General features: G+C 38.1%; 1 protein-coding gene across 8 annotated transcripts in view; it reads right to left on the reverse strand.

Moving 5' to 3' along the window:
* The window catches only part of UTRN (utrophin), a 506,643-nt gene that overhangs the window by 388,486 nt on the left and 91,852 nt on the right, over window positions 1-26,305 (reverse strand). For all 8 annotated transcript variants that reach the window (XM_057528183.1, XM_057528180.1, XM_057528182.1 and 5 more), the window contains one exon: window positions 11,250-11,311. In XM_057528183.1, the coding sequence (XP_057384166.1) occupies window positions 11,250-11,311 (62 nt within the window). The remainder of the gene's footprint in view (window positions 1-11,249; window positions 11,312-26,305) is intronic.

Below are 26,305 nucleotides of genomic sequence, written 5' to 3' on the forward strand. Positions count from 1 at the left end.
CTGGCCAGGTGGTCTCTATCGAAACTTCTCAACCCTGTTGTCAAGATGTGAAAGCAGCACAGACAATGTATAAGCGGCTGAGCCCGTGGGAATGGTGACTGTGTTCCAACAAAACATGATTTGTGGACGTGGAAATCTGAATTTCATATCATGTCCACATGTCATGAAATATTCTTCTTTTTTTGACTTTTTGTAACCACCTAAAAATGTGAAAACCATTCTTAGTTCGTGGGCCATACAAAAACAGACCACGGAAACATGAAATGTCCCTAGACATAATAATAGCATGACTTACTATGTATCAGATATGCTCTAAGAGATTTCCAGAGATTTAGATGCAGTCTTTGTTTCTTTATAATAGAACTTTAAGGTAAGGAAACTGAGATATAGAGGTGACATGACGAGTGAGAGGCAGAACTAGGATGTGATACCACAAGATCTGACTCCAAATCCAGGTTCTCAAAGTCCACACTAAACTGCTACTAAAATTATGAGGGCACAGGGTCATGACATATAGGGAAGGAAACAGTTAATCAGTGGTGTGGCGGAGAAGGTATATTTAATGACTTCCCAAAGAGAGCAACAAGATATATACCACATTTAAATGAACTCAAAATGAAATTTTTCTCCAAGCTCATGGCTTTAAAGCATCTCTGGTACTTCTGAATCACAGGCTCTAAACATAGGATCCACCCTGGGAAACAGTTGGGAAATGTCAGAAGTCATCATTTAATAAAAATAAAAGCTGATTCAGCCTGACGGTTAAACTCTTATTTAGATTTTTAATTCTTTGCAAAGACTTATTTGCAGAAACTTCTCTGACAGACAGAATACAGTTCAATAATTCAATTGGACAAATATTTGGTGACTACCTCCTTTGTGCCTGGCCCTGCAGAAATGCCAAGTTCAGGTCACCCTCCCCATTTACAAGCAAGGGTTTCCACAGTTTTCCAATAAACACAAAATAGTACAAATGAATAATCTTGAACTTGGAAGACAGATAAGCCTTGCGTCGCATTTACCTTAAAAAAAAATTTAAAAGGCCACATGATAGGAATCCAAACGACAGATGTCACAGGTGACTCGCTTTGGCTACCTCCTCTCATCCCCTGGTCCCCTGTACTTCTTTGAACTCTCTTAACACCAGTTCTAACACCATTTTGACTCCAAGAGGGACCAGCGTTAATACCTACAGCTGAGACACTGAAGCTCCTGAATCGAAAATGTCAGAGGACAGAAGCAAACTGTCATCACAATGCAGGAGGGATAAGCCGGGGTCTGAGGGAGGGCAAGGGCTGCAAATACAGTCATGGATACGTGATGGTTCAATTGAATGCGGCCAACCTGATGGGCCCATCACACCTGGTGAATCAGCCAGCCCTAAAGGCTGAAAGAGCCAGTGCTCAGTTTCAGCCAGCAGCGGCCAATTGAGAATCCCAGCCCACTGTTGGTAGGACTTCTGGTTTCTCAAAAGAGCTGGAAATCTGAATTTATGTGTATAATCTCCTGATATTTGTAATGTCCTAAAACATTGTGCCGGATCAACAAATCTTGTCTACAGGCATGCTGGATCCTAGGATGACTGGTAATCTCTCTCATAGGGCATAACCACACACAGGGGAGACACAAGATTAGTCAACAGTGAGTCCTCTGAGGAACTGAGAAACTGTGGAAAGGACACACACACACACACACACACACACACACACACACACCACCATCCACAGACTAGGGAATACGATTGATTGCAAAATACCAGCAGAGTCCTTATACTTGCACAGACCAAAAAAACAAAGGAATCACACCAGATTCCTCTCCTTTCACTCATTCCTCATCTCTAATCCATAACAACCCTGTCATTACTACCTCCGAAAACACATTCCGAAGGTGACCACTACTGCTTAGTGGCCCCACTCTCATCCACGTCTCCAATACCAGGCCAACCGACCTCTTTACTTCTGCAAAAGAGTCAGAATAACTCTAATTTTAAGGTGCAGATCACATCATATCATGTCTCTGCTTTAACCTAATGGACTCCCATCACGGGGAAATACAATTCAAACTCCAAATAAGAGATCCCATGTGATCTGCTCTCCACCCTCTCTCTAATCTAATAATCTAATACTGTATTATTCCCCCCTTTCTTCAATACTCGCAAATCATAATTATTTCCATCATAGGTCAAGTTTTTCAGCAGCAGTAGTAGTAGTAATGGGAAAAAAAAATCTATAAAAGGTTGAATAAGAAAGCAAAATTTAGGAAGTGCAGTTTGGAGTTCTTAAAAGGGTGAAATGCTAATGCTTTGTAGATACAACAAACAAACCAGAAGTAGAACTGGGACTTGGATTTGGGGTTCAGAAGATGGCCTCCTTTATGTGGTGTGCCCTGCTGACACTGACAAGTGAGGGATGACAAACGCAGTCTGTGCCTTCGTGGCACTCAGAATCTAAACAGAGTTAACAAAGTCTGTACCAACAAGCATGGGGAGCAGAGCAAAAGGGATTTATGAGCTAGCTTGATTCTGCCAAATTTGTACCAAATAAGAAATATAGTACAGAGTCTATCCTGTGATTTACCTAATCCCATTATAAATAATGAAGTTATTAACTGTGTATAATATGGAGAAGAGTGAAAAGATAACAGTTTTTAAATGCTTTCACCACTAACATATCTGATGATGGTATCTTACAAACAAATAATAAATTTGAGCCCTTTCACACTGTTTGATTATTCTGTCATTTATTTATACTCTTCCTATTTTCAAAACAGGATTTGAGGGAGTCTATTCAATTCAGTTAATATCCCCACTGTTTACAGCATGTGTGTGTATGTATGTGTCTGTGTGTGTGTCTAATTCTGTATCATACACATGGATTTATATGGCATATATATATATATATATACACATATATAGTGTTTATATCATAATGTTTTTGCATTCTTCTCAAGTCAATCTGATACCCCAATCAATTTTAAAATGATGCTCCAGCATGTGATAACATATTTTAAGTTTCATAGTCTCTCTCTTTTTTTTTGAGTGATTTTTTTATTCAAGGAGTTGGTTATTTTAAAAACTCAAAAAGAAGTGAATGATTTAATTTAATATTTCTTTTAATATTTTAAAAACCAGAATCTTTAATTTATGAATCCCAAATCTCAGCACTAATAAAAATGTAGCTCTTGTAATTCTTCATTTTCTTAAAAACCAATAATGTATCAGTGAGCACTAGGTACAATGTCATTCTGGTTATGTTTATGTGTAAATGGATTTCTTTTAAGTATTTTACAACAGAAATGTACTTTTTCTCTTGATGATGGAATTAAAAGTGGTTTTAAAAAGTCTCTTTGGATTTCTTCTATTATCTAATTTTTTGTAATGTGTATTATTGTATAAAATAAATATAGATTGTTTAAAAAGAGGTATCTCTAGTTAAAATTAAGCAAACTGATGAAATTAGGTTCATCACAGTTATGACGCATATAGCTTAATGGATGAAATGAAGAGTGCATAATCTTCAATGTCTACTTTATGATTCAGCCCCATAGTGAAAGAGTGAAAGCAGCATTGCTTTCGACTGAAAAGCAAAATGAGTGCAATAAAATGCCCAAGGAGGTCATTAAGCACCTTGACAAACGAAAACCAGCAAAATGTGCCACAGTCGCTTAAAGAATTCGTTGAGTGCATGGCTCTCGGCCATTCTCTTTATGAATTCATGGCGGTCAGCACAAGTTCTTAAGAACCGAACAAGATTCCGCTTAGAAGCTTGTTTGGAAAGAGGTGGGTAAAGAAGAAAAGGGAGAGAGAGACTGGAGAAACAGATGGCTCAGGTAATCCTACTCGTGTCATAGTAACTACACAGCAGTGATTTATGCAGTGCTTACAATGGAATCAAAGCAATGAAGGTGCATTTACCTTAGAAATTACAGAAAACTATAAAACACAAGCTAAATCAAATATCTTTCAGAGAATCAAAAGTCAAACAGCATGTAACAGAATTTTTACCTTGATTTTGGTAAACAAAGTAACCGAGATAGTGCTGAGAAAACTGGGATGATAAGGAACCACGTGTGGGCTCCCACGCCTGGCGGCCAGGGGCAGGGCCACTTGCACACTCCACCGGCAAATAACCAGGCGAGGTCTGCAGGCTGAATAAACCCCAACTCCATACGCCCATCAGGCAAGGTCTGCAGGCCGACTCAATAAACAATACAGCTCATTCCATATATGTACAACTGGCAAAGCACTGGAAATGTTTGAAGAATGCAGTTCCTCAAAAGATAGGCTTCCATGGGACCAGGGTGAGGCATTAGTTAGGGCATTGATAATGATAATGTAAAGGAAAAGAGAACATTTCCTTTGTTTAATAAAGGAGAAGCGGCTGCCTTGGCCCTTCCTTCTCCTTAGGGTGTCTCCTTAAAAACATAATAGGCCCAATTTTTTGGTCAGGAAGTAGATAAACCCATCTCCAACTTTCCAATGCAAAATAACAGAGACCTCAAAATTAACTCAACAGTCTCTCTGGAGGTTGACAGGAGACCAGCACGAGGAGCATCTATTTGTCTCTCCAGGAGGTACACACTCGTCGTTCTTTATTCTACTTTACTGTATGTTTGTGTGAAATTCTGTCCAGACTTTCTGGTCTTCTACCAACTGCCTGCATGTACCTCATCTGATATGAGTATTCAATAACAAAGTGTTTTCTCTGTATTCTACGTTGAATAAAGATCTTTTGTGAGAGGATTTTTTTATTTTCCCAACAGATTATAAAAATAAAAATAACAGTGTCAGATACCTCCACTTCCCACCCAGTCTGGCTCCCCTCATGATTAGCCATGGCTGGAGGGTGCCTACCAGTAGCCCTTGGAGCTAAAAGCTTCCTAGGGCAAGTACAGTTGAAAATGGTCCCAGGGTCTCCTAGTCCTCTTTAACAGAAAGAGCTTCTTTCCCCCAAAACTACCACCTCTTCAACAATCCTCTCTTTATAACTCACTGGCCCACAGTGACCTAGACCTACTCATCCACGCACCAATCAGAGCCCACCTCTGAAGGTGGAGATGGTGGGGTCACATGGGCTGAATGCAAAAGCACAAGGTAGGTGGCTCTGCTCTCCCCTCTCTAGGTGAAGGGTGAAAAGGAATTTCTTCTCAGCAGATCAATACCAAAATTGATCATCAATTACAAAGACATAGCATATACTACCAAATTTCAAATTTGTTTTAACAATTACAAATACTAATAGGCTCAATCAAAATCATTTATTAAGTTCTCAATATGTACAAACACAGCATGTTAAATAATATTTATGTATATTTTCTTTAATTTAACCACAGTAACTAGGTGAAAGTCACTCTACAAGTATAATGTTTGGAACCAAAACAATCAAACTGAATGAAAACAAACAACAACAACAAAAAACCCAAACATGTTTATGTAATATAGCTAAAACATGTCTGGAAGCTGTTTAGGAATATGAAATGCATTTTATTGTTTGCTTTAGAGGTATTGGTGAACAGACATAAATTGAAACTTAAGGAACCACTTGAATATTTATGGCCCCCTAAAACAATTAGTCGAGTCGCCACACACATATTCATGAAAATAAATCAGTAGTAGACCCAATGTGTAACTCCAGCTCAAATCTCTACTATAGATGTTATTTATCACCACACAAGGAAGCCTGTACAGTCTCCTTCACGATACTAAAAAGAGGACTAAACATCTACAGACTGCTTTTGTTGCACCCACCTACACATCCTTTCCCACGTCTATTTTTGTGACCAACCACTTCCCACGTGAACAAAGTTGCAAACAATCGGACACTGAAAGCAATGTCCCACTGTCTCAAATGGAACACACTGGAAACGCTCTTCACATTGAAACGTGTAAAAAATGCTTCACAGATTTCCTCTCTTAAGTCCTATCAATTTAAAGTTCAAGCGTGGAATAGTAACTAAATGAAAACTTGGCTCATCTTTGTCTTCGAAAAAGAAAAAGCAGAAATCTGCCCAAAGTGAAGTTCAGCATTTTTAAGTTGGCCTATTCTCTACCTAACCTTTATTTTTAAACTTCCTTTGAGAACCACCTCACCAAACTGATAAAAGCGCTTCTGCAATTTGTATGTCTCTGCTCTGACAGATGAGCAGCTCTGCAAGTCAGCCAGAGAAAATGCAGGCTCAAAGTCAGAACAAATTTCCCAACACTGAAACAGTGAGGCCTTCGCTGCCTCCCTTGGGAAACCAGCTCACTAACAAATGAGGCTCTTAGAATCAGAGTGAACAAAACCCTCAACCTTTACCCACCAGGCAGTAGAATAAAGTGGGCTTAATGAGCCAATGCTTCTTTCTGTTTCTGGTTTAAAATATATGAATAGCACAGATCAGGGATACCACAAGTTTGGGAGGGGGTGGTCCCTGATGGAGCTTTAATTTAGCATTCCTAAGTAATTATAATCTCCTATAATGTTTCACAGTAATGTCTCAATATTTCTTAGCAACATGAGGCAAGCTATTATGCTCAAGTGTGTTTTATAGCTAAAGGAATAAAAATCAAGTGACCTGAAAAAAATTGGCTAGTAATATGCCCAAGGTCACAAATAAATGAGCAGCATATCCAGGAATAAGTATTTAATTTCCTAATTCTGATCTCCTTTAGATAATCATTTTCTCCCGAGCTCTTCATAACTTCTCAAAACCCAACAATCATAAGTTATTCTACACTGTGTGATTTCTCAGGATACCCAGACTCCAAAGCGGTGTGTATTCTGTGACATAGTAACAAGGACTTGCAGCAAAAAGAATATATATTTATAGTGAATGCTATCTTAGTTATCAAAATATTATTCAGTATTCTCAAGCTGTTTACCAAATCCCTTATCGAGGAATGAATTGAGCTGATTTTAAGTTTTAATCTCATTTTTCATCACCATGAATTTAGTAGATGGATCCTATTCGAAGAATCCTATCCCATAAATAAGAGAATCATATGTATTAAATCCAAATGATGATTTAACAATCTCTCCAGCACATCTCCAAGACACCAGGTAAATGTAGAAACTTTGCATAGCTGGATTTGTTTTTGTGAATAAATGGAGCAAAAGCCCCGATGCATTCGTTTCCATGAAATAACACAATTTATGCCATTTTGCACTCAACTCCACACTCTACTCCCATCTAATTCCAATACAACCACTTCCAACCGGTCTATGGATATATACAGTATTAGGTATTTAAATGTATGTTTCTGTCACTGCCATTCATTTATTTATTAAGCCTACAAACACTCACTGGGTGCTTACTAAATGCCAGAAGCCCTGCACCCATGGAGCATACCACTGTCTAGGAAAGGAGAGACAAATATTTTGAGATGCAATTATTTAAAGGACAATTATGATAAGTGCTTCAAAAGCTAACACTTTAAGAATATAGAGCATATCTACCCTAGTCTGGGAGCTCAGAAAAAGTGTCCTTGGGAAAATGACATTTAAGCTTAGGCATGAAGGAGGAGTAGGAGTTGCCCCAAAAAGATGGAGGAAGGAGCATGTGTAAAAGCCATGAGAAGGCCCATTGCGGTGGCCAGAGTATAATGAGGAGCTAAAGTAAAGTGAAATTAGGAGTAGATTGGAGGGGGCAACTACATAGGGTCTTAAAAGCCAAATAAGAACAAGGGGCAGCCATTGAAAGATTTTACTGAAGAGAAAAGAGGTATTCAGACTTACACTTTAAGGTACACTCCAGCTATTCTGTCGAAAATGGAAGGAAGGTTCTAAGGTTCAGGTGAACCATGGAAAGGAAGAACCAGTATTAGATTATGACAGTGGCCCCCTTGTTCAGGAATAATTTTCCAAAAACGATAAAGTCATGATTCTCATACAAATGTAATATTAAAGTATGTTAAAGACTTTAACTCATTAAGTAATCAGGGAGCCAGTAGGGTGTTACAACCGGTTCAAAGAAAAATTCAAAAAACCACATGTTTGTATGCAATAACGGAAAGTTGAAATAAATTTACAACAGATGCAAAAACAAGTCTATCCAAGGGGAAATAATCAATTGCCTTCCAGCTACTTTGCATTTTTATGGATAAGAATCATTTGCATTACTATCTGTTTTCTACAACTCACTGAGTTGTACAGTAGCTCAAAGATGATGGAAAGCAGATAACCCAGATGGCTGAGCTGACAGGACTCCCACTAATTTTTCTGCTCATTGTAAAGTCTTTCGCAATTATTCCTAACTCAGATAATAATGACTTGGCAAAGGGGGGTGTCAGAAAAGATGGAGAAAAATGGACAATGTTAATGTTGAATGTATATGGTTCTAGAATCAACAAGATTTGGCATTTGAGACTTTGGCTGGGGGCAGGGGGGTGGGTGGGTGCCTCAAGAAGGAGATGTCCAGGGGAGGAATTTAAAAGAAATTCCTAAATGGCAGAAGATGCCATCGGGGGCTGTTTGGATTTCTCAGCACAGGGGCACTATTGCTCTGTAGAGGGACTCATACTGCACAGAAGAAGCGGACTCAGTCAATAATTATATTTTAAAGTCCACCACAATACACCAAAGGACATGGATAAAAAAGAAATGAAATAAAATCTGTTCCCCTCAATAGGATTTTTTTTTTCTCTTGCTAGCCTCTGGATTACTTAGCGACACCATGCCCAAATACAACCTTATCCCAACTCAGCAAGAGTCTGTGGGGAGTTTATGGAAATCTCCCAGTTTAGAACTGTTATTCCCTTTCCCAATCACCAGCATGGAAACAGCCTGACTTATGGAAATAAAACAGCCAGAGGAAAGGAAAAAATGTGGCTGAAGTTTAGTGTGACTGCTATGAGCTCTCCTTTTTTTATATATCCAAATAGTCATAATTCCTTTGATAAATGTGTTCTAGACCCATCCTAATTTCCTTCTAGACTTTGATTTCTTACTAGAAGTAATCTGAAAGGAAATGTTTCCAGGGTCAGCTCTACTTTGACATTTTTCTCCAAACAAAACAAGCTTTTAATAGTGGCCTTAATAAAAAATTGTTCTTAAAAAAAAAATCTTAATAGTGGCCTTAATAAAAATTGTTCTTGAAAAACAACAACAACAACAAGCTTTTAGCTTCCATGTCAGTTTACATAACTGGACCTGTTACTAAAAATGATAACATACCTGGTCTTTTCATTGTCTTGGTAATAATTACAAGTTTCCTGGGGTGAAGAATTTACATGGGACTTAAAGACCTCATTTAATAGTACAAAATAACATATACATTATAAATGTATAAATTCAAATACCAAGTTCACTAAATAAACTATTCTAGTACTACTGGACTTCGTGTTCAGGTCTTTTTAAAGATATCAATGACCCGTGACAAATATTGAGATACTTCTTGAGAGAATTCGTTTGGGTACATGACCCAAATGGTCAACAGATACTGAGAACCGTTCAGTGGAAAAGAAGTCACAGGTCAATAACTGCAGTGAGGATATTTTTAAAGCTCAGAGTGAAGGAGTACTTGGGCAGCACTGAGTTCAAGGTTCTAACTTTGCATGTATCAGTAATGGCTGTGGACCTGGAAATGACACGGATCTGCTGGGCGATGCCCCAGTTCAAAAGTCTATCACGTGCTGTCAAGGTAATGTCTTGTCTGAGCCAAATTCGTGGCAATAATGATAAGGTTAAACATTTTCAATTATTCTTTCTCAATTGTCATCTCTATTCTCCTACTTTCCCCCTTTTTGTGTCCTATCATACTGTCTACCTCTCTCTAGTCTCATAGAAGAGGAACAAAAGTAATTCACCTAGTTTCAAATGTTCCCCAATTGTAGGTCTACCAAGACTATGAAGCTTTCAAATCGGTCTTCAAAATCAGTTCTAAGGTAATTCTTCCCCAATGACTCAAATAAGCTCTAAAAACTAGGTCTGCTTAACTTGCTCTATCTAGAAAATGACCACATTATCCTCAGTAATAGTCAGGATGGATAATCTTACACAACTGAGCACGCATGAAACCCTTGGGATAAAGTATCTCATATCCAGACCCTTTTAATTCCTAAAATTACGTTGCCCAGAATCTGGTCACACGAAGATAGATACTTCAAAAGTTTTGAATAATGTTGACTCTAAAGCACCCAGATGTTACCTGTGCCTCTTGAACAAAGCAAATAAAAATTTACTAAAAAACACCTATGTCTGCTTTGGAATAATCCTACACATAAAACCACCAATTAAGAGAGTAATTCTTCTTGACCCTCTGTCAAAGTCAGGCAGTTTTCACATTCCTTACATTCTCAGAAGCAAGATAAAATAGCCCTCAACAAAAACTTGCAAAACCTAAAAATACATTGCAATCAGATAACCAACTGTAAATAGTGGGATGTGGAACAATTTTTAAACTGCACTGTTACTCAAAGCAATCCTAAAACATTCTCATTTTGCCTCAAAGAAATACCAATGTTTATTTTCCTGGCCTTTGCAACCTTCTCAAATAGAAAAATATGAAATTTTTGAATTTAAAGCCCCATAACGGGTCTCTCTTTATTTTATCTTGCTATAGTGTAGTCCTATAATCCATTAACCTGAAAATTCTCCTCCCATCTCAGATTTAGAGGACAAAATTCCAACTCCAATAACCAGTGGATAATTATATTAGAACAAGTTTAAAAATAGCACTATCAATTTCTCTCTTCAGGATTCTCTGTCCCTAAAAAAATATTAATCAAAACATTGATTATGTTCCAGGTGGGTTAGAAATGCTGAGATAGAACAGATTTGGGGGCAATAAGTGAGGAAGTTCACAAAAAAAAGAAACACAGGGCAGATAAGCATTATGAGCCACACCCATGAGTATGACAATCCCTAAACATTTCTACATGAGGTAGAAAGGCCGCCTGAATGATACCAACTTGCTTTTAACCAGGCAAAAATGAAATCATCATCTTTTTAGCTAAGTTAACACAAAATTTCCCCAATGAGATATTATTTCCTAAATGTACGAAGAATTCACAGAGTCCAAAGCAGCACACTGTCACCTTGGTATCTAGAGAATGGCAGGTAAAAATAAAGAGCTGTTTACACCATGAATGTTTATACCATGAACTGTTTACACCAGAATTTCCATTTAAACATATTATAGAGAATAAAGGAAAAATAAATGTATCTGCATACTCAGAAGATTTCAGGGGAAAATTCACTGCACCTCCAACCAAACTCCATCAACCAGAATGAGACATCTGAATCATCAAAGTTTTTGAAAGACTCTGTTACCTTTGAAAATCGAGCATTTATCCATTTGGTAAAAGTCTTCTTCTGCACGTCATTGTGTTCATCTGTGGGAGGGAAAAGGAGAGAGAGGGAAACGTATGAGAGTTTGTACCTTTACTCAGGGTGCTAAATAAGATTATCTCCATCCTGGAGAGTTTTAAATCGTCTATTAGTAGAGTTCATGAGGCACAATGATCCACATCTAATGAAGAAGGGATGGCTGACGAGTTCAGCAAGTACGGAGCCTGCTAACGAACGCCTGTAGCAGAGGGAGACCCGGGCACCTTCCCAGGGAGCTGGACTTCTCACTCCACACCTCGGCATATTACCACCGGCCATTAAACCCACATCCATGAGGAAAGAATCAGGACTTTACTTTCAAAGTATTATACGCGATACTTTCTGTTGCATTTTAAGTGCAGTTTCAGCATGATAAAAATGTTGTAGAACATTCAACACAAAAATCAAAGCTATCCTTTAAAAACTAAGAAGCTCATGATTTCCCTCCTTTTCATACAAGTCCTACACCCTCCAAAACAAACACTACTATAAGGTTTATAGCCAATTCCATAACCCGTTTTCCTGTAGTAAGACTGACAGGACAAAGTTTTAATGATCTATAAACGCAATCTACACATTTTACAAGCAGAGAAATCAGAGTAGGTTTTTAAAAAGTGACCAACTTTGGTTTGGATTACAAATTCATTTTCCAGGCCACACAAATAAAAACTGACCTTACAAAACTAAAGCATCCTGAACTTCTTGGAGATGGGCAGAGTGACTTAGTTAGGTATAAGGAAGCCATGTAAAATGGGAATAAGTAACACTTACAAGGTCATTGTAAGGATTTTCGGATATAAGTGGAAAACACTTGGGAAAGAGCTGGCATTGAGCTCTTTGTTGTTGTTCTAGTTATAATTATTATTATAGTATATATGTGAACAAGGCAGATAAATATCCATATTACCCTTTCTGTTACTTTCAATCATATCCTCTTCAACTGCTCCCCAATTCTCTGTTAAAACTAGCAGAGTCATTGTTGGCTTAAATCCTACAAAGCAGCATGTTAACAGTCCCCGAGTAGTTCCAAAAGCTGCGTAAGGAATATTTGGAATGGCGCAGAAAGCTGTGGTTCTGTCTGTATATATACACACTGCTTGTTCCACTACCGTGCATACTGCCAAGCTGTTTCCCACGTGATAACAGCAAAATAATAAGAGAGAAGGCTCTAGTGTGCTCTGCCCTCAACGCATCAGCTTCAAAGGGCTGCCTTCAACCCAGACCTCCTCACTCATCCCTAATAGCATAATTAGGCGTTCACCCACTACTTCACTAAGTTAGTGGTATCTTTGGGCTTTACTCTGTTCTGGAAAGAGAGTTTGTAATTAAAAGGTCACTCCTGGAATAAATATAGCAGCAGCGTCAGAAAAGAGTGCACTTCTACAGATCCATAAAGGTAACTGGAGACTGACCCTGAGACACAAAGGGGGCAAGTGGATGAAAAACAAAACGGCTCTCTAAGAATATTCATGCTGTTAATTGTGCTAAGAGGTGGCCTTCCTTCCAGAAAGGACAAGGCAGCCAGCATCAGCCTCGATTTCAGGCTTTCTACCATCTGATCAATGCCACATATAAGCCATTTATTAACCAAGAGGATTTGTTGACACTCTGAATGTCTCAGCCTTGACCATCACACCCGAGAGAGACAGAGCTGAGATTATATGCAGTATATAAAGCAGGAAGACACATCAACCTGCAGAGTGCTATAGCAGCCCCACCAATATGAATTTAGTATTAAATATCAGTGTTCAGAGCACTTGGAAAATCCAATAATTTTGCTATGAACAAAAATATATATAAAGGTCATAAATATTAAATTCTCTTAATTCTGTAAAATTCATACAATTTAATAATTTTTACCATAAAATGGGGGAAATTTTGAAAAATAAATTTTATTTTACATTTTATATTTATTTTTCTACATTTCTGCATTTTATTTTTTCTTAACCTCTTTTCCAAGCATTTAACCTTCTTATTTTCAAAAACATATTAAAATATCTAATACTGGGTTCCTCTCTAGAGATAGTGTGAACCAAGAAATGAGTACCTGTCACCTTAGCAAATGATAACTAAGAACCTTCAATTTTATCACACATAGAATGAGATCAAATTTTAAAAATAGGTTCCCATCATACAGAGAGGTTTATAAAAATTAAAAGGTAATGTTTCTATGATAGTCTTTATCTTAGGGTCAAAGTCTGAATATGAGTCTAAGTAAATGATATGAAATAAAGTGTTGGCTTGTAAAAGATAAATTGTCTTGCATTCAAACTTTTCAAAAGTACTCCAAAATACATAAACACTCTGCTTTATTCATTTTCCTGGTACAGTTAAAGGGGGGAAAAGGGATTTATATCTCAGTAAGCCTTTAGTTCACATTTCCTTTTTTTCAGACACACACACACACACACACACACACCCCTCCTATTTTCTACCAGACAGGAATTCAGTAAAAGACAGGAATTAGCCTGCAGCTTTTCAGTTATGAGACTTTTTAAATGTAACAAATCTGAACACTTACTGGTATAGAACTGCCCTCCACACCACAAAAAATTATGCTAACAACTTTGGCCCAGGTCTCTGTTTCAGGGAGGCAAAAATTTGCTAGCAAAGCGATAGCAGGACAACTAAAATCCTAAATCCCACTATTCTGATCAATCATTTTGCCCTCCTAGAAATTTATACCAAATTTCAAGTCTCAAATTTGTTCAACTCTCCATTATCAAATCAATTAGTCATTTTGATGTTTCCAAAATAAAAATGTGTTAGCAGACAACACAAATTTATATATAACTGGATTATTTATATATGTATTAAGTAAGTATAATTTACATGCTAAATATATTCTTTCAGGATTCCAAACAAGTGTTTTCTTTAGATTTGGAATTTTTTAAAAAACAGTTCATTTCTAAAAGCATTTCTTGGCTTAGTAAATCTTACCCATTAATGACCTTTCTCCATTAGGGGGACAAACACGGGACTGAATTAGGAGAGGAAAAATGTGTTAAATCCCTTAAGGCTGATTTTCCAAATTCTTCCTCTAAATATTTTGCTCTTCTTAAAACGCTTCTGACAAGCTCACACAGATCCAAGGGCCGCTGCCCAGCTTGGAATTTTATTTCTGTGATGGGTAAGGGAAGTGAAGCAAGAAACATCAACAAAACCGCCTGATAAATCTTCAAGGAAACTAGTTTAAATTGTTTTTTCACTTCACCAGCTCAAATGCACATCAAAAATTCTTTTAGCAGAACCTAGCAACAAATGTCAATTTAAATCTTAATCTGGAAATGTGGCAGGGAAATTAGGAGTTGTTTCCCCTATGGAAACACACAAGTCTCAAGAACATGTATACCACCATTAAAACTCTACTACAATTAGAGAGAAAGAAGGATCCTTGAAGCACATCTTTTAAAGCAACTGAAGAGTGTCTAACTGGCTGGTGATAACCTGAGTTCAAAAAAATGCAACTATTGGGAAAAGAAATCCTTAGACTTTAGGCCAAAAAAGAAATATCTTGTTGGATGGTTTCAAACTTAGATTGACCTTATTTGAAGCCTCTGTCACACAATTTAACACACCCTAGAAAGCCAGTTTCTCATTAACAAAAGAGATTATTTCAGAAGCAATGAAAGTATCACAGACCATACTCCCACTTCTTTTTCTGGGTACTCTACGTGAATCAACCCCAAGACACATCTCCCACTAGGGCGTAGTCATGTCATTTTCCTCCCTTGCTTTCTCACCCCCAATCTGTGCTCTCTGAACATCACCAATTCATTTATTAAAACAATACACATCAAAATGTCATGTGGAAACATATAAATATTTGTAAAAATCTGTAAAATATTATAAGCAGGTAGAGAAAGAAACAGAGATGAGACAGACTGCTCTCAAGCCAAGTGCTTAAACTCCTGAGTCTGTTTCGAAATCTGACATCCTCTAACACAATATTGTACATCAACTATATTCCAGTCAATCAATCAGTCACTTGTTAAACTATTCCTACCAGAAACAAAAAACTCCTTTTGTTTTTAAACAATAAAATTCAATTCAAAAAAAATTTTTTTTAATTTTTAAGTTTTTAAAAAATATTTTTGGTCTGACGTTCTCAGAAGACCTGAGGAAAACCTTAAAATTAAAAACGTGCTTTTCAAAACTGTCAAAACTACCTAAATGTATGAGAAGTTCAGATAATTAATATTTCAAATGATCTTTCTGTAAGTTTATCGCATTTATATTTTGAAGTGATTAAAGCTAAAAACTGCATTTAAAATAGACTTTCACCAAGGGACGACTATATAGCTTTAAAAACTCAGCTATTTTTTTTTTAATTTGAGTCATTTCTATTAGAAGTTAAGTAAACAAATATAAGTAAACCAAAATAAATGTTTAGGACATCTTCAAGATAGAAGTAAATAAATAAATAAATAATAAATGGCTTTTGCTTCACTCTTTAAAAGCAAAAAACAAGCTGATGGTCTCTTCAGGAGAAATGGAGATGGATGGAGTGAGAAGGAAAGGAAAACAATTCCACTTATCAAATGAGAAGGCTGAGATCCAGGGACAAAAGTTAAATGAATCATCCAGCATCACTCACCCAAGAAGCGGCAGAGTCACAAACAGAACTAGTGTGACCGACTCCTGAGCCTGTGTTCAATGCACTGCCAAGTGACCAAAGAGGTCAACGAGAATTTCATGGGGGAAAGGGGGCATTTAAAATATATTTTGAAGAACAGATGAAATCTGCTTCATAAGAAGATGGGAAGAAGGGCATTCTAGACACAATGAGACATGATAGAATACTACACTGCCCTCAGACCCAATACCTGACAAAAAAGAGCATATTTAATAAAAACATAATTGTGTATCTACGAGAAAACACAGAGGGCTGTAACACATAATGATATCAAAGTAACGCTCTAAAATAAACCAAACTTCGGAAAGTTTTCAATCCTGAAAACTGTTTACAAAGTAGAGTTAGAAATATATGCTCAAAAAGCATTCTCGTAAGAAAACACAGATTCTTTGAAAATCAACCTCTTTAAGCCAACACATGCTCTGCTAATATGTAACCCACCCACTCTGCTCCCAAACTCATCACAATTCTGGAGCCCTTGGGTTCCAGAAAGTCCACAGTCCCACCAGGACTGTGTACAGTATTTCCATCATTTTCAGCACTGGGGGAAAATGTTTGTTCCAGCTGAGAACCAACCTAAACAACGGAAACTACCCACCTCACTATCACAGAATCAGAGTGTAAAAGAACAGGATGGTATAAAAGGGTACCTGATCGAGCGAACCCCATCCTGAGACCAGAAATGTCAGAAACAGTTAGTTGGTACCATAAAACAAGTCAGGATCCATGTCTCCTAATCTAACACTCCTCCTGCTCTCAAGACTACCTTCTTGGGCTTCCCTGGTGGCACAGTGGTTGAGAATCTGCCTGCCAATGCAGGGGACATGGGTTCGAGCCCTGGTCTGGGAAGATCCCACATGCCGCGGAGCAGCTAAGCCCGTGAGCCACAACTACTGAGCCTGCGTGTCTGGAGCCTGTGCCTCGCATCAAGAGAGGCCGCGACAGTGAGAGGCCCGCGCACAGCGATGAAGAGTGGCCCCCGCTCTCCGCAACTAGAGAAAGCCCTCGCACAGAAACGAAGACCCAACACAACCAAAAATAAATTAATTAATTAATTAAAAAATAAAGGGGCTTCCCTGGTGGCGCAGTGGTTGAGAATCTGCCTGCTAATGCAGGGGACACGGGTTCGAGCCCTGGTCTGGGAAGATCCCACATGCCACGGAGCAGCTGGGCCCGTGAGCCACAATTGCTGAGCCTGCGCGTCTGGAGCCTGTGCCCCGCGACGGGAGGGGCCGCGATAGAGAAAGGCCCGCGCACCGCGATGAAGAGCGGTCCCCGCACCGCGATGAAGAGTGGCCCCCGCTTGCCGCAACTGGAGAAAGCCCTCGCACGAACCGAAGACCCAACACAGCCAAAAATAAATAAATAAATAAATAAATAAAAAGAAAATCCTTTAAAAAAAAATAAATAAATAAATAAATAAAAAATTAAAAAAAAAGACTACCTTCTTTTTTTTTAACATCTTTATTCAGATATAATTCACATGCCAAACAAGTCAGCCATTTAAAGTATGCACTTCAATGTTTTGGTATATTAAATTATTAATGTTTTAAATTGTGGTAAAATATATATAACATAAAATTTGCTATTTTAACCATATTAAAGTGTATAATTCAATAGCATTTATTTCATTTACAATGTTGTGCAACAATTGCCGCTAACTATTTCCAAAACTCTTTCATCCACCAAAACAGAAACTCTGTAACCGTTAAGCAATAACTCCCCCATTCCCTCACTTCCCCAAGCCCTGGTTACCTCTAATCTATTTTCTATCTCTATGTATTTGCCCCTTCCTAATATTTCATACAAGTGAAATCACACAATATCTGTCCTTTTGTGTCTGGCTTATTTCACTTAGCATAATGTTTTCAAGGTTCATCCACGTTGTAGCATGTGTCAGAATTTCATTCTTTTTTTGCAGCTAATAGTCCATTGTATGTATATGCCACATTTTATTTATCCATTCATCTGCTGATGGACACTTGGGTTGTCTCTATCCTTTGGCTATTGTGAATAATGCTACAATAAACTGGTACACTAGTGTCTGTTCCAGTCCCTGCTTTTCAGTTGCTTTGGATACACCTAGGAGTGGAATTGCTGGGTCATAGGGTATTTCTATGTTCATATTTTTGAGGAACTGCTAAACTGTTTTCCATAGCAGGTGCACTATTTTACACTCCTACCAGCAATGTATATGGGTTTCAAATTCTCCACATCCTCACTAACATTTACTTTCCTTTTTAAAATTATTATTATGATAGCCATCCTAATAAGTGTGAAGTGGTATGTCATGGTTTGTATTTGTATTTCTCTAATGACTTAATGATGCTGACCATAGACTACATTTTAGAAATGCAAACTACCAAGCAAAATACTACCCAGTAAAATCCCCAAACTTTTTATCCTGAAAACTTTCTGAACTAGCCCAAGTTCAAAAGCATGCTACTACAAAGTGGCTGGGATTCAGAGACAGCTCTTTTGCATTTAATCCACACAATATTGCAGAATGATTAATTTATTCCTCAAAGAACTATTTTCAGAATTAGATATAACCATTAATTCCTGCCCATCTTCTAATTTTAGAGTTTATTTACCTCGTACCAATTTTCTCCTTGATGAGCTCTTCATGCTTTTTAAATGAATGCACAGGAATACAGGAGGGAATGTTTTCCTACTTTCACTTTTTAGAGCTGCTAAACTTAACTGAAAAATATCTGTAAGGCTTATAGGCATCTGACATTGTTTGAAACCTTCTCTGTGGAAATATCTTTTAGAAAAACTCAATATCTTAGGTATAACCATATTATATGTGTTGCAAATGCAGAGGAACAAGGATTTAGTGTATGGGGACAGAAACGGTAAACTTTACATACAAACACTTCACTTTGGACTTTTGCCCTGAGAGCAAGAGAGTTTTATTAAAAGCACTGGAAATATCATAGAATAAGGAGATGTTATTTAGGAGGAGCTGAATGAGTCATAAAGATGATGAGTCACTGTCATGAAAAGCCGACAGAAAACTAATTTTTTCTTAGTGTGACAAAAGTTAGACTTACTAAAGAATTTTCTGTGAAATTTGATTCTTCACTTTATTCCAGTTAAATAAAGATCTATTATGTTCTAAACACTGTCTACAGAAACCTCAAGAAAAAGTGACTGTTTCATAAACATATATCTCTAGATGTAGAAAATCCATGCAAATGAGTTTCCATGAGAAAAATGTTTTTGAATATAAAAAACATTCCAGTGATCTGATCTCAGACAAGTTCTTTGTCATAAGTTCTACTTTCCAAAATAGGAGCAAAAACGTGTCCTTTCAAGATGGTTAAATATTCATATTTTTGATTTTTAATTACCTTTTTCCCCATATTATGAGGAATCTCAAAGATTCTTTAAGTTTCCTCATAAATCCATAGGATAAAACAATAAAAATATCCAAGAAATGTACTTCCCAAACAAAAACTTAAAGACAAATATTCCAAGAAAAAGAAAACAATAGTTTCAAGTACCCAAATATCTCCCTGCACTCCTTTGTGGGAATGCTATTATTTTATATAAAGCTTTACATAAAGGTTTGTAGAAAACTTTTAACTGTATACCATACAGTTATAATCACGACTATAATCGTGACTCTGGGTCATCACCTAGATAAAAATATATGTACACCTGGCTGCATGGGTCCTGGTCGCCCTGAGGCAATCCAAACACCATTTGAGTGTCTCTTTTTACCATTTCTCTTCTGAAGTGTCTTGATGCATCTTTTCTTTCTCTTCTTAAAACTTCCTGTATAATGACTATAATATACTTTTAAAGATTTCAACATAGGAAGTGTGATGTTACATTTGTGTTAAAGTCAGAGGCTTCAAATATTTTTTACTCATGAAACTCTAAAAGAATTTCCAGGCACATTTTTAAGTTGACAACTAATATTTATAGTAAATTTATTTTTTTTATTTGTTTATTTATTTATTTATTTATATTTGGCTGCATTGGGTCTTCATTGCTGTGCGTGGGCTTTCTCTAGTTGCGGCGAGTGGGGGCTACTCTTAGTTGCGGTGCGCAGGCTTCTCGTTGCAGTGGCTTCTCTTGTGGAGCACAGGCTCTAGGCACGTGGGCTTCAGTAGTTGTAGCACGCAGGCTCAGTAGTTGTGGCTCGCGGGCTCTAGAGCGCAGGCTCAGTAGTTGTGGTGCACGGGTTTAGTTGCTCTGCAGCATGTGCGATCTTCCCGGACCAGGGCTCGAACCTGTGTCCCCTGCATTGGTAGGCAGATTCTTAACCACTGCGCCACCAGGGAAGCCCTATAGTAAATTTAAATACTTAAAAAGATGTAACTCCCAGCACATTGTTAAGGAGCTGCAAATCTAGATCATTCGATTAATAGAAAATGTCTCCTCTATTCCCTAATTGGCAAAACTAGTCCTCACTGCCAAACTAATCATCTAAATTAGACATAATTTCTGACATGGGAAGTCTGACTTTAGTTTTCTATTTAAAAACCGAGTTCAGATTTTAAATATTCCATAATAAAGAACCTACAATTTAAAAAATTAAAATAAAATAAAAACCATGTTCAGGGAATTCCCTGGTGGTCCAGTGGTTAGGAGGTTAGGACTCGGCGCTTTCACTGCCAGGGCCCAGGTTCAATCCCTAGTCGGGGAACTAAGATCCTGCAGGCAGCAAGGTGCAACCAAATAAATTAATTAATTAAATTTTTAAAAATTAAAAAAAATTAAAACCACATTCATATGTACTCCAGGGCAAAAGCTCACTTCAGAATTCTCATTCTAAGGTAGGTGGGTGGATAGATGGATGGATGGACGGACGGACGGAAGGGGGACACAAAGCCTTGCCCCAGATGTAGTAAGGCACTGACTATTTTAATAATTCTTAAGGAAGTGTTCTTTGCTTTGCATTTTGAAACTGCCCCTTTGTTTGGTGCCCCAAAGTAATGCAGCACAGTAAGATTTGGGGAGGGTGAGAGGTGTGTCTTTTCTCTTGTAAACTGCAGGAGGGGAATCCTGAAAGGAAAGATGGGAAAGCAGAAGGCAGGTACCTAAGATGCCTCCTCAAGTTGCTTAAACAACCTGGAAAAGCTGGCCACAAGGGGACACACATATTTCAGTGTGCAAACCACCCTAGGGGCTCATAGTTGTCCCAACCCAAGAAAACACTCCAGAGATGGTGAGCTGTAATTTAATTAGAAAGGCTAAACTCCAGAGGTGGCCACTACAAAGGCATCAATTATCTGTGCCGCCATTAACACCAGAGCCTTTGCTAATTAATTTAATGAATGTGAGAAATGTGCTTTTACTGTGGCTTCCGAAGTGGCATAATTAGAAGATTAGAAACAATCTCCCACTGGTGAATTTAGTGTTATTCAATGCATGTGAATTGGCCAAAATATTTTATAGACATGTCCCAGCATCGATTAAACAATAAAATCTAGCAAGTCTAGGAGGCTAGATCCCTTAACACCCTGTGTTCAGCCATTAGCTGGGAGGATTCTAGTTACCCGATGCTGTCTATAAGTCTAACTAAATCTTTTCTCTAAAACAGCATTGTCCCATAGAAATATACATAATTTTAAATTTTCTAGTTGCCACATTAAATTAAGAGGTAAAAATAATTTTAGTAATATGTGTTATATAACCCAATACATCAAAATATTATCATTTCAACATATACTCAATTTATTTTAAACTATTGATATCTTACACTCTTTTTTTCTTACTGTCTTTGAAATCCAGTGTGTATTTCACATTTATAGCACATCTTAGCTTGGACTAGTCACAGCAGCCTTCACACTGCATTGCACAGCTCCAGAATATTGCTGCACTTCCTGCAACTAAAACCTTCATGTCCTTCAAAAGGACAGAGAGCCTTGGCTTTCCAAGCTCATGAAACAGGCTGCATGAAATTTTTTTTGAGCCTGCTTGCTAATAATGATTGTTTAATGAATGCCAATATGCACAGCAGGTTTGGTCCAAAAGTTGCCTTCATTATAACCCTGATAGTGGGACAATGGATACCCTTCACACCCCACTTTTAAAAGCACTGGGGGCTAATATTACTGAGCAAAACTATAGCAAAAATTAATGGTTGTGCATAACCAAATTGGTTTTGTCCATTTTATAAGACTTTCAGCCCAATACATAGACAATAAGAATAGGAAATATTTCTAAGCCTTTCTTATAGTCATCATTTAAAGTTTTATATTTCCTACTCTTTTAATGAAAATTAGTTGTTCATCTATTTTGTAGAAAACACTGTGCAAAGAAACAGATGGTGACATTTACTGAGCATCAGACCAACTATACTGGTCCCAAAAGAGATCCAAGTGCTGCCTTCAAAAAGCTATCAAGGGGAGGTGTGTGGAGAGTTTTGGGAGAAGGGTGTGAGACAAGTACATAAATAACAGATGGACAACTATAGCTAATATATTAGGTACAGATACATTTATAAATTCAGAGGAAAAATGTTTCTTCTTGATGGAAGTGAAGAGGAGATCAGAGAAGAATTCAAGGAATAAATTGCATTTGAATTAGGCCTTGAATTGATATGTTAAAGGCATATAAAAATTGTTAAAAGAGGCATTTATGGAAGAGAACAGCTGAAGCAAAGTCCTAAAGGCATGAAAAGCACAGGACAGGCAGACAAAAATGTGAGTCGTCTCTCTGGCTGGATGGCTTTAGACCAGAGTTGCAATGCCACTGAATTCTGGAGATAGACTGCAGCTAGACTGTGGAGGATTTTGAATATCAAGCTGAGGGTTTAAACAAGCAAGCAATGTTGGTCACTGACTTTTACTGAGCAAAGGAGTGACACAATCAGAAGTGTCCCGTAGTTGAGTTTAACATGAAAACTAGATTTAGTAGGAGAGGAGGCTGGGAGAAAGGAAGCTAGTTTGAGGTATATTATAATCTCCCATACTAGATATCTGAAAGCCTGAAGTAGTGGAGTAGCAAAGAGATTAGAAAAAAAGGGATGGATGCAAGAAGTATAGAGTTTTAGAGGTAAGGTTGCCAGGACTTGACTACCAAATTATTTCAAGGGTAAGGAAGGAGAAAGAGAGTCAAAAAAATTCCCAGGCTTTTAGGTTAACTTGAAGGATGATAGTGCTTCTCTACTTTAAAAAAGAAAACAACATAAGAACAGCACAGGAAGAGAAATGGATTAGGAAAGGAAGTTCTCCTTTGCACCTAATGAGTTAGAGATTAGCAGGATATTTGGGTGAAGATACCAAGCAGGACTAGAGTAAATGGGAGAAAGTCTTCACGTAGAGGAAACCACCCCAGAACCTCAAGTTTTCAGAAGAAAGACATATTCCACAGCGTTAAAGCAAGGTACCGGAGGATCTGGGGGAAAATGAGGCCTGAAAAAAGATAAGTGAACTTAATCCCTAAGACCCAGATGGCATGCGATGTTGTGGGGGAACAGGGAAGCTGGCTTCGGGCTGGCAGACGTGTAAATTATTACAAGTTTCCTGGGACAATATAACTACACCGATATTAACATACTTTTAAATTATATAACCATTGATCCAGAAATTCTGGAAATTTATCTTAAGGAAATCATTAGATACACAAATATTTAGATATCTTTAAAAGGATGTTCTTCAAAGCACACTTCATAATTGAAAAAAATTGTTAATCTAAAATGTCCATCCGTGGGGATTATTTAGAAGCATATTTTCATACATAAATACAACCGTCAATAATGATACTAGAGAAGAAAATAAAGATATGGAAGGATTTTTCATAATATATTAAGGAATAAAAATGCAGGTCATCAAAGAGTACACACGGTGCTTCATTTATACAATGTATACATATATGACCAGAAAGGTAAGAGCCAAAACATTAGCACTGTTTATTTCTCAGAAGGTCCTGAGAGATTCTTATATTCTATTTTTATTAGCTATATTTGCTAATTTCTGAAATGAGTGTATAACACTCTGTACCATTCTTTTCTTTAAAGCACCCATCCTGCAAAAGTTGTCTTTTTCTCCACTTTAATGTGGACAAGTAGGAAGGTTAGAGAATTTGGCAGCTATAAAAATAAACTGAGCTGAGAGGAGGTCTGTCTGCCTGTCTTGTCTGCCTCGGAGGGGGATGGTGAGAATAGGAGACTTCCGTGTATCTGTAATTACATGCAGACAGGAAGGATCTAGGAGGGAGGGAGGTTAGATGCCAACACGGAGTACCCAAGAAGGGCTCCCTTATGGAGCCAAACCCCAGAGGATGAGTGAGAGAAATGTATCAGGATCCACACTCCTAAATTAGATGCAGTTAAGGGCACGTATTTCTAAAAATGAAACTCTCCAGGTTAAGTTGCTTTTACTTATACCTGTCTTTCCAGTGAGTTTTCCACTTCAGCCTGAAGAGATAATTGGCTACATGTAAAATAACTGTGCCTGAGTCGGCCCATCTCTCCCAGTCTTCCAGTCCATTCACTATGGAAACACTGGTGAAGAGGGAGTTGCATCACTTAAAACACACCTTTTGCAATAAAGTATTCCTAGGCAAAATGATCGGCGCACTGATCAGTTATTAAGGTGAGAAGACAAAAGAAACGATTAATGCAAAACGTAAAGTTACTGACAGATTGCACAAGCTACCTAGACTTTCTCAAAACCTCGTATTTTACTCACTTTCAGAAAAAGAACGCATATCTGGGAGAAAAATGTATTTGTCCTTTGTTCATGTACTTTAATGAAATACCATGCCATATAAATGCAATTTTTAAATAAGAAAAATAGAGTATTTCAGAAGTAGTTTTTTAAACTTTTTTCTCTATTTTAGAATGTTTTAACATTGAGTCACAACAAGTTAAAACCAAGACGTAAGATAATTTTTAAAAAATGAAGTCATTTTAATAAATTTTCAAAATTGCAAATCCATTAAAATGCAATCCTTTGCCCAAGATATTTATAATAAGCAGGGGGGCTTCCCTGGTGGCGCAGTGGTTGAGAATCTGCCTGCTAATGCAGGGGACACGGGTTTGAGCCCTGGTCTGGGAAGATCCCACATGCCGCGGAGCAGCTGGGCCCGTGAGCCACAATTACTGAGCCTGCGCGTCTGGAGCCTGTGCCCCGCAACGGGAGGGGCCGCGATAGTGAAAGACCCACGCACCGCGATGAAGAGCGGTCCCCGCACCGCGATGAGGAGTGGCCCCCGCTTGCCGCAACTAGAGAAAGCCCTCACACGAACCGAAGACCCAACACAGCCAAAAATAAATAAATAACATAGCTATAAAATTTAAAAAAAAAAAAAAAAAAAAGACTGTATAATAAGCAGGAAGAACATGCCAGAAAGGAACACTATGTTTCCCCTTAAAAACTCAGAGGTAGGGCTTCCCTGGTGGCTCAGTCGTTAGGAATCCGCCTGTCAATGCAGCGGACACGGGTTCGAGCCCTGGTCCGGGAAGATCCCACATGCCACGGAGCAACTGAGCCCATGCACCACAACTACTGAGCCTGCGCTCTAGAGTCCGCGAGCCACAACTACTGAGCCCGCATGCCACAACTACTGAAGCCCGCACACCTAGAGCCCATGCTCTGCAACAAGAGAAGCCACCGCGGTAAGAAGCTCACACACTGCAACAAAGACTAGCCCCCACTTGCCACAACTAGAGAAGCCCACGCGCAGCAACAAAGACCCAATGAAGCAAAAAATAAACAAATAAAAAATAAATGTATTTAAAAAAACAACAACAACTCGGGTAAAGATTTTTCCCATGAAACTCACAGTTAAGAAATCAGCCCATGGGGACTTCCCTGGTGGCACAGCGGTTAAGAATCTGCCTGCCAATTCAGGGGACACGGGTTCAAGCCCTAGTCCGGGAAGATCCCATATGCCGCGGAGCAACTAAGCCCGTGCACCACAACTATTGGGCCTGCGCTCTAGAGCCCGCGAGCCACAACTACTGAGCGCGCATGCCTAGAGCCCGTGCTCCGCAACAAGAGAGGCCACTGCGATGAGAAGCCCGGGCACTGCAACGAAGAGTAGCCCCCGCTCCCTGCAACTAGAGAAAGCCCGCACATAGCAACGAGGACTCAACACAGCCAAAAATAAGTTAATTAATTAATTTAAAAAAAAAAAAGAAGAAATCAGCCCATGAAGCACACCACTCTTTGCTTAAAAGTGTACAAACTGAAAGTTTATGAATAAAATAATTTAAATATAGCCTTATATTGAAAAACGCATATTCCCTCATTTTCAACTTACATAACTATATAAAAAGTTCACAAGAGTTATTAATAATTTTTATTGAAAAGCTTATTGAGGTAGGGTTGGATAAGGGAGATAAAAGATAAAATCCACAGTATGAACAAAAATGCAAGAAACCAGTCCCCCAGCACAC

The sequence above is a fragment of the Balaenoptera acutorostrata genome, chromosome 14, assembly GCF_949987535.1.
Source record: "Balaenoptera acutorostrata chromosome 14, mBalAcu1.1, whole genome shotgun sequence".
Classification (NCBI taxonomy): Eukaryota; Metazoa; Chordata; class Mammalia; order Artiodactyla; family Balaenopteridae; genus Balaenoptera; species Balaenoptera acutorostrata.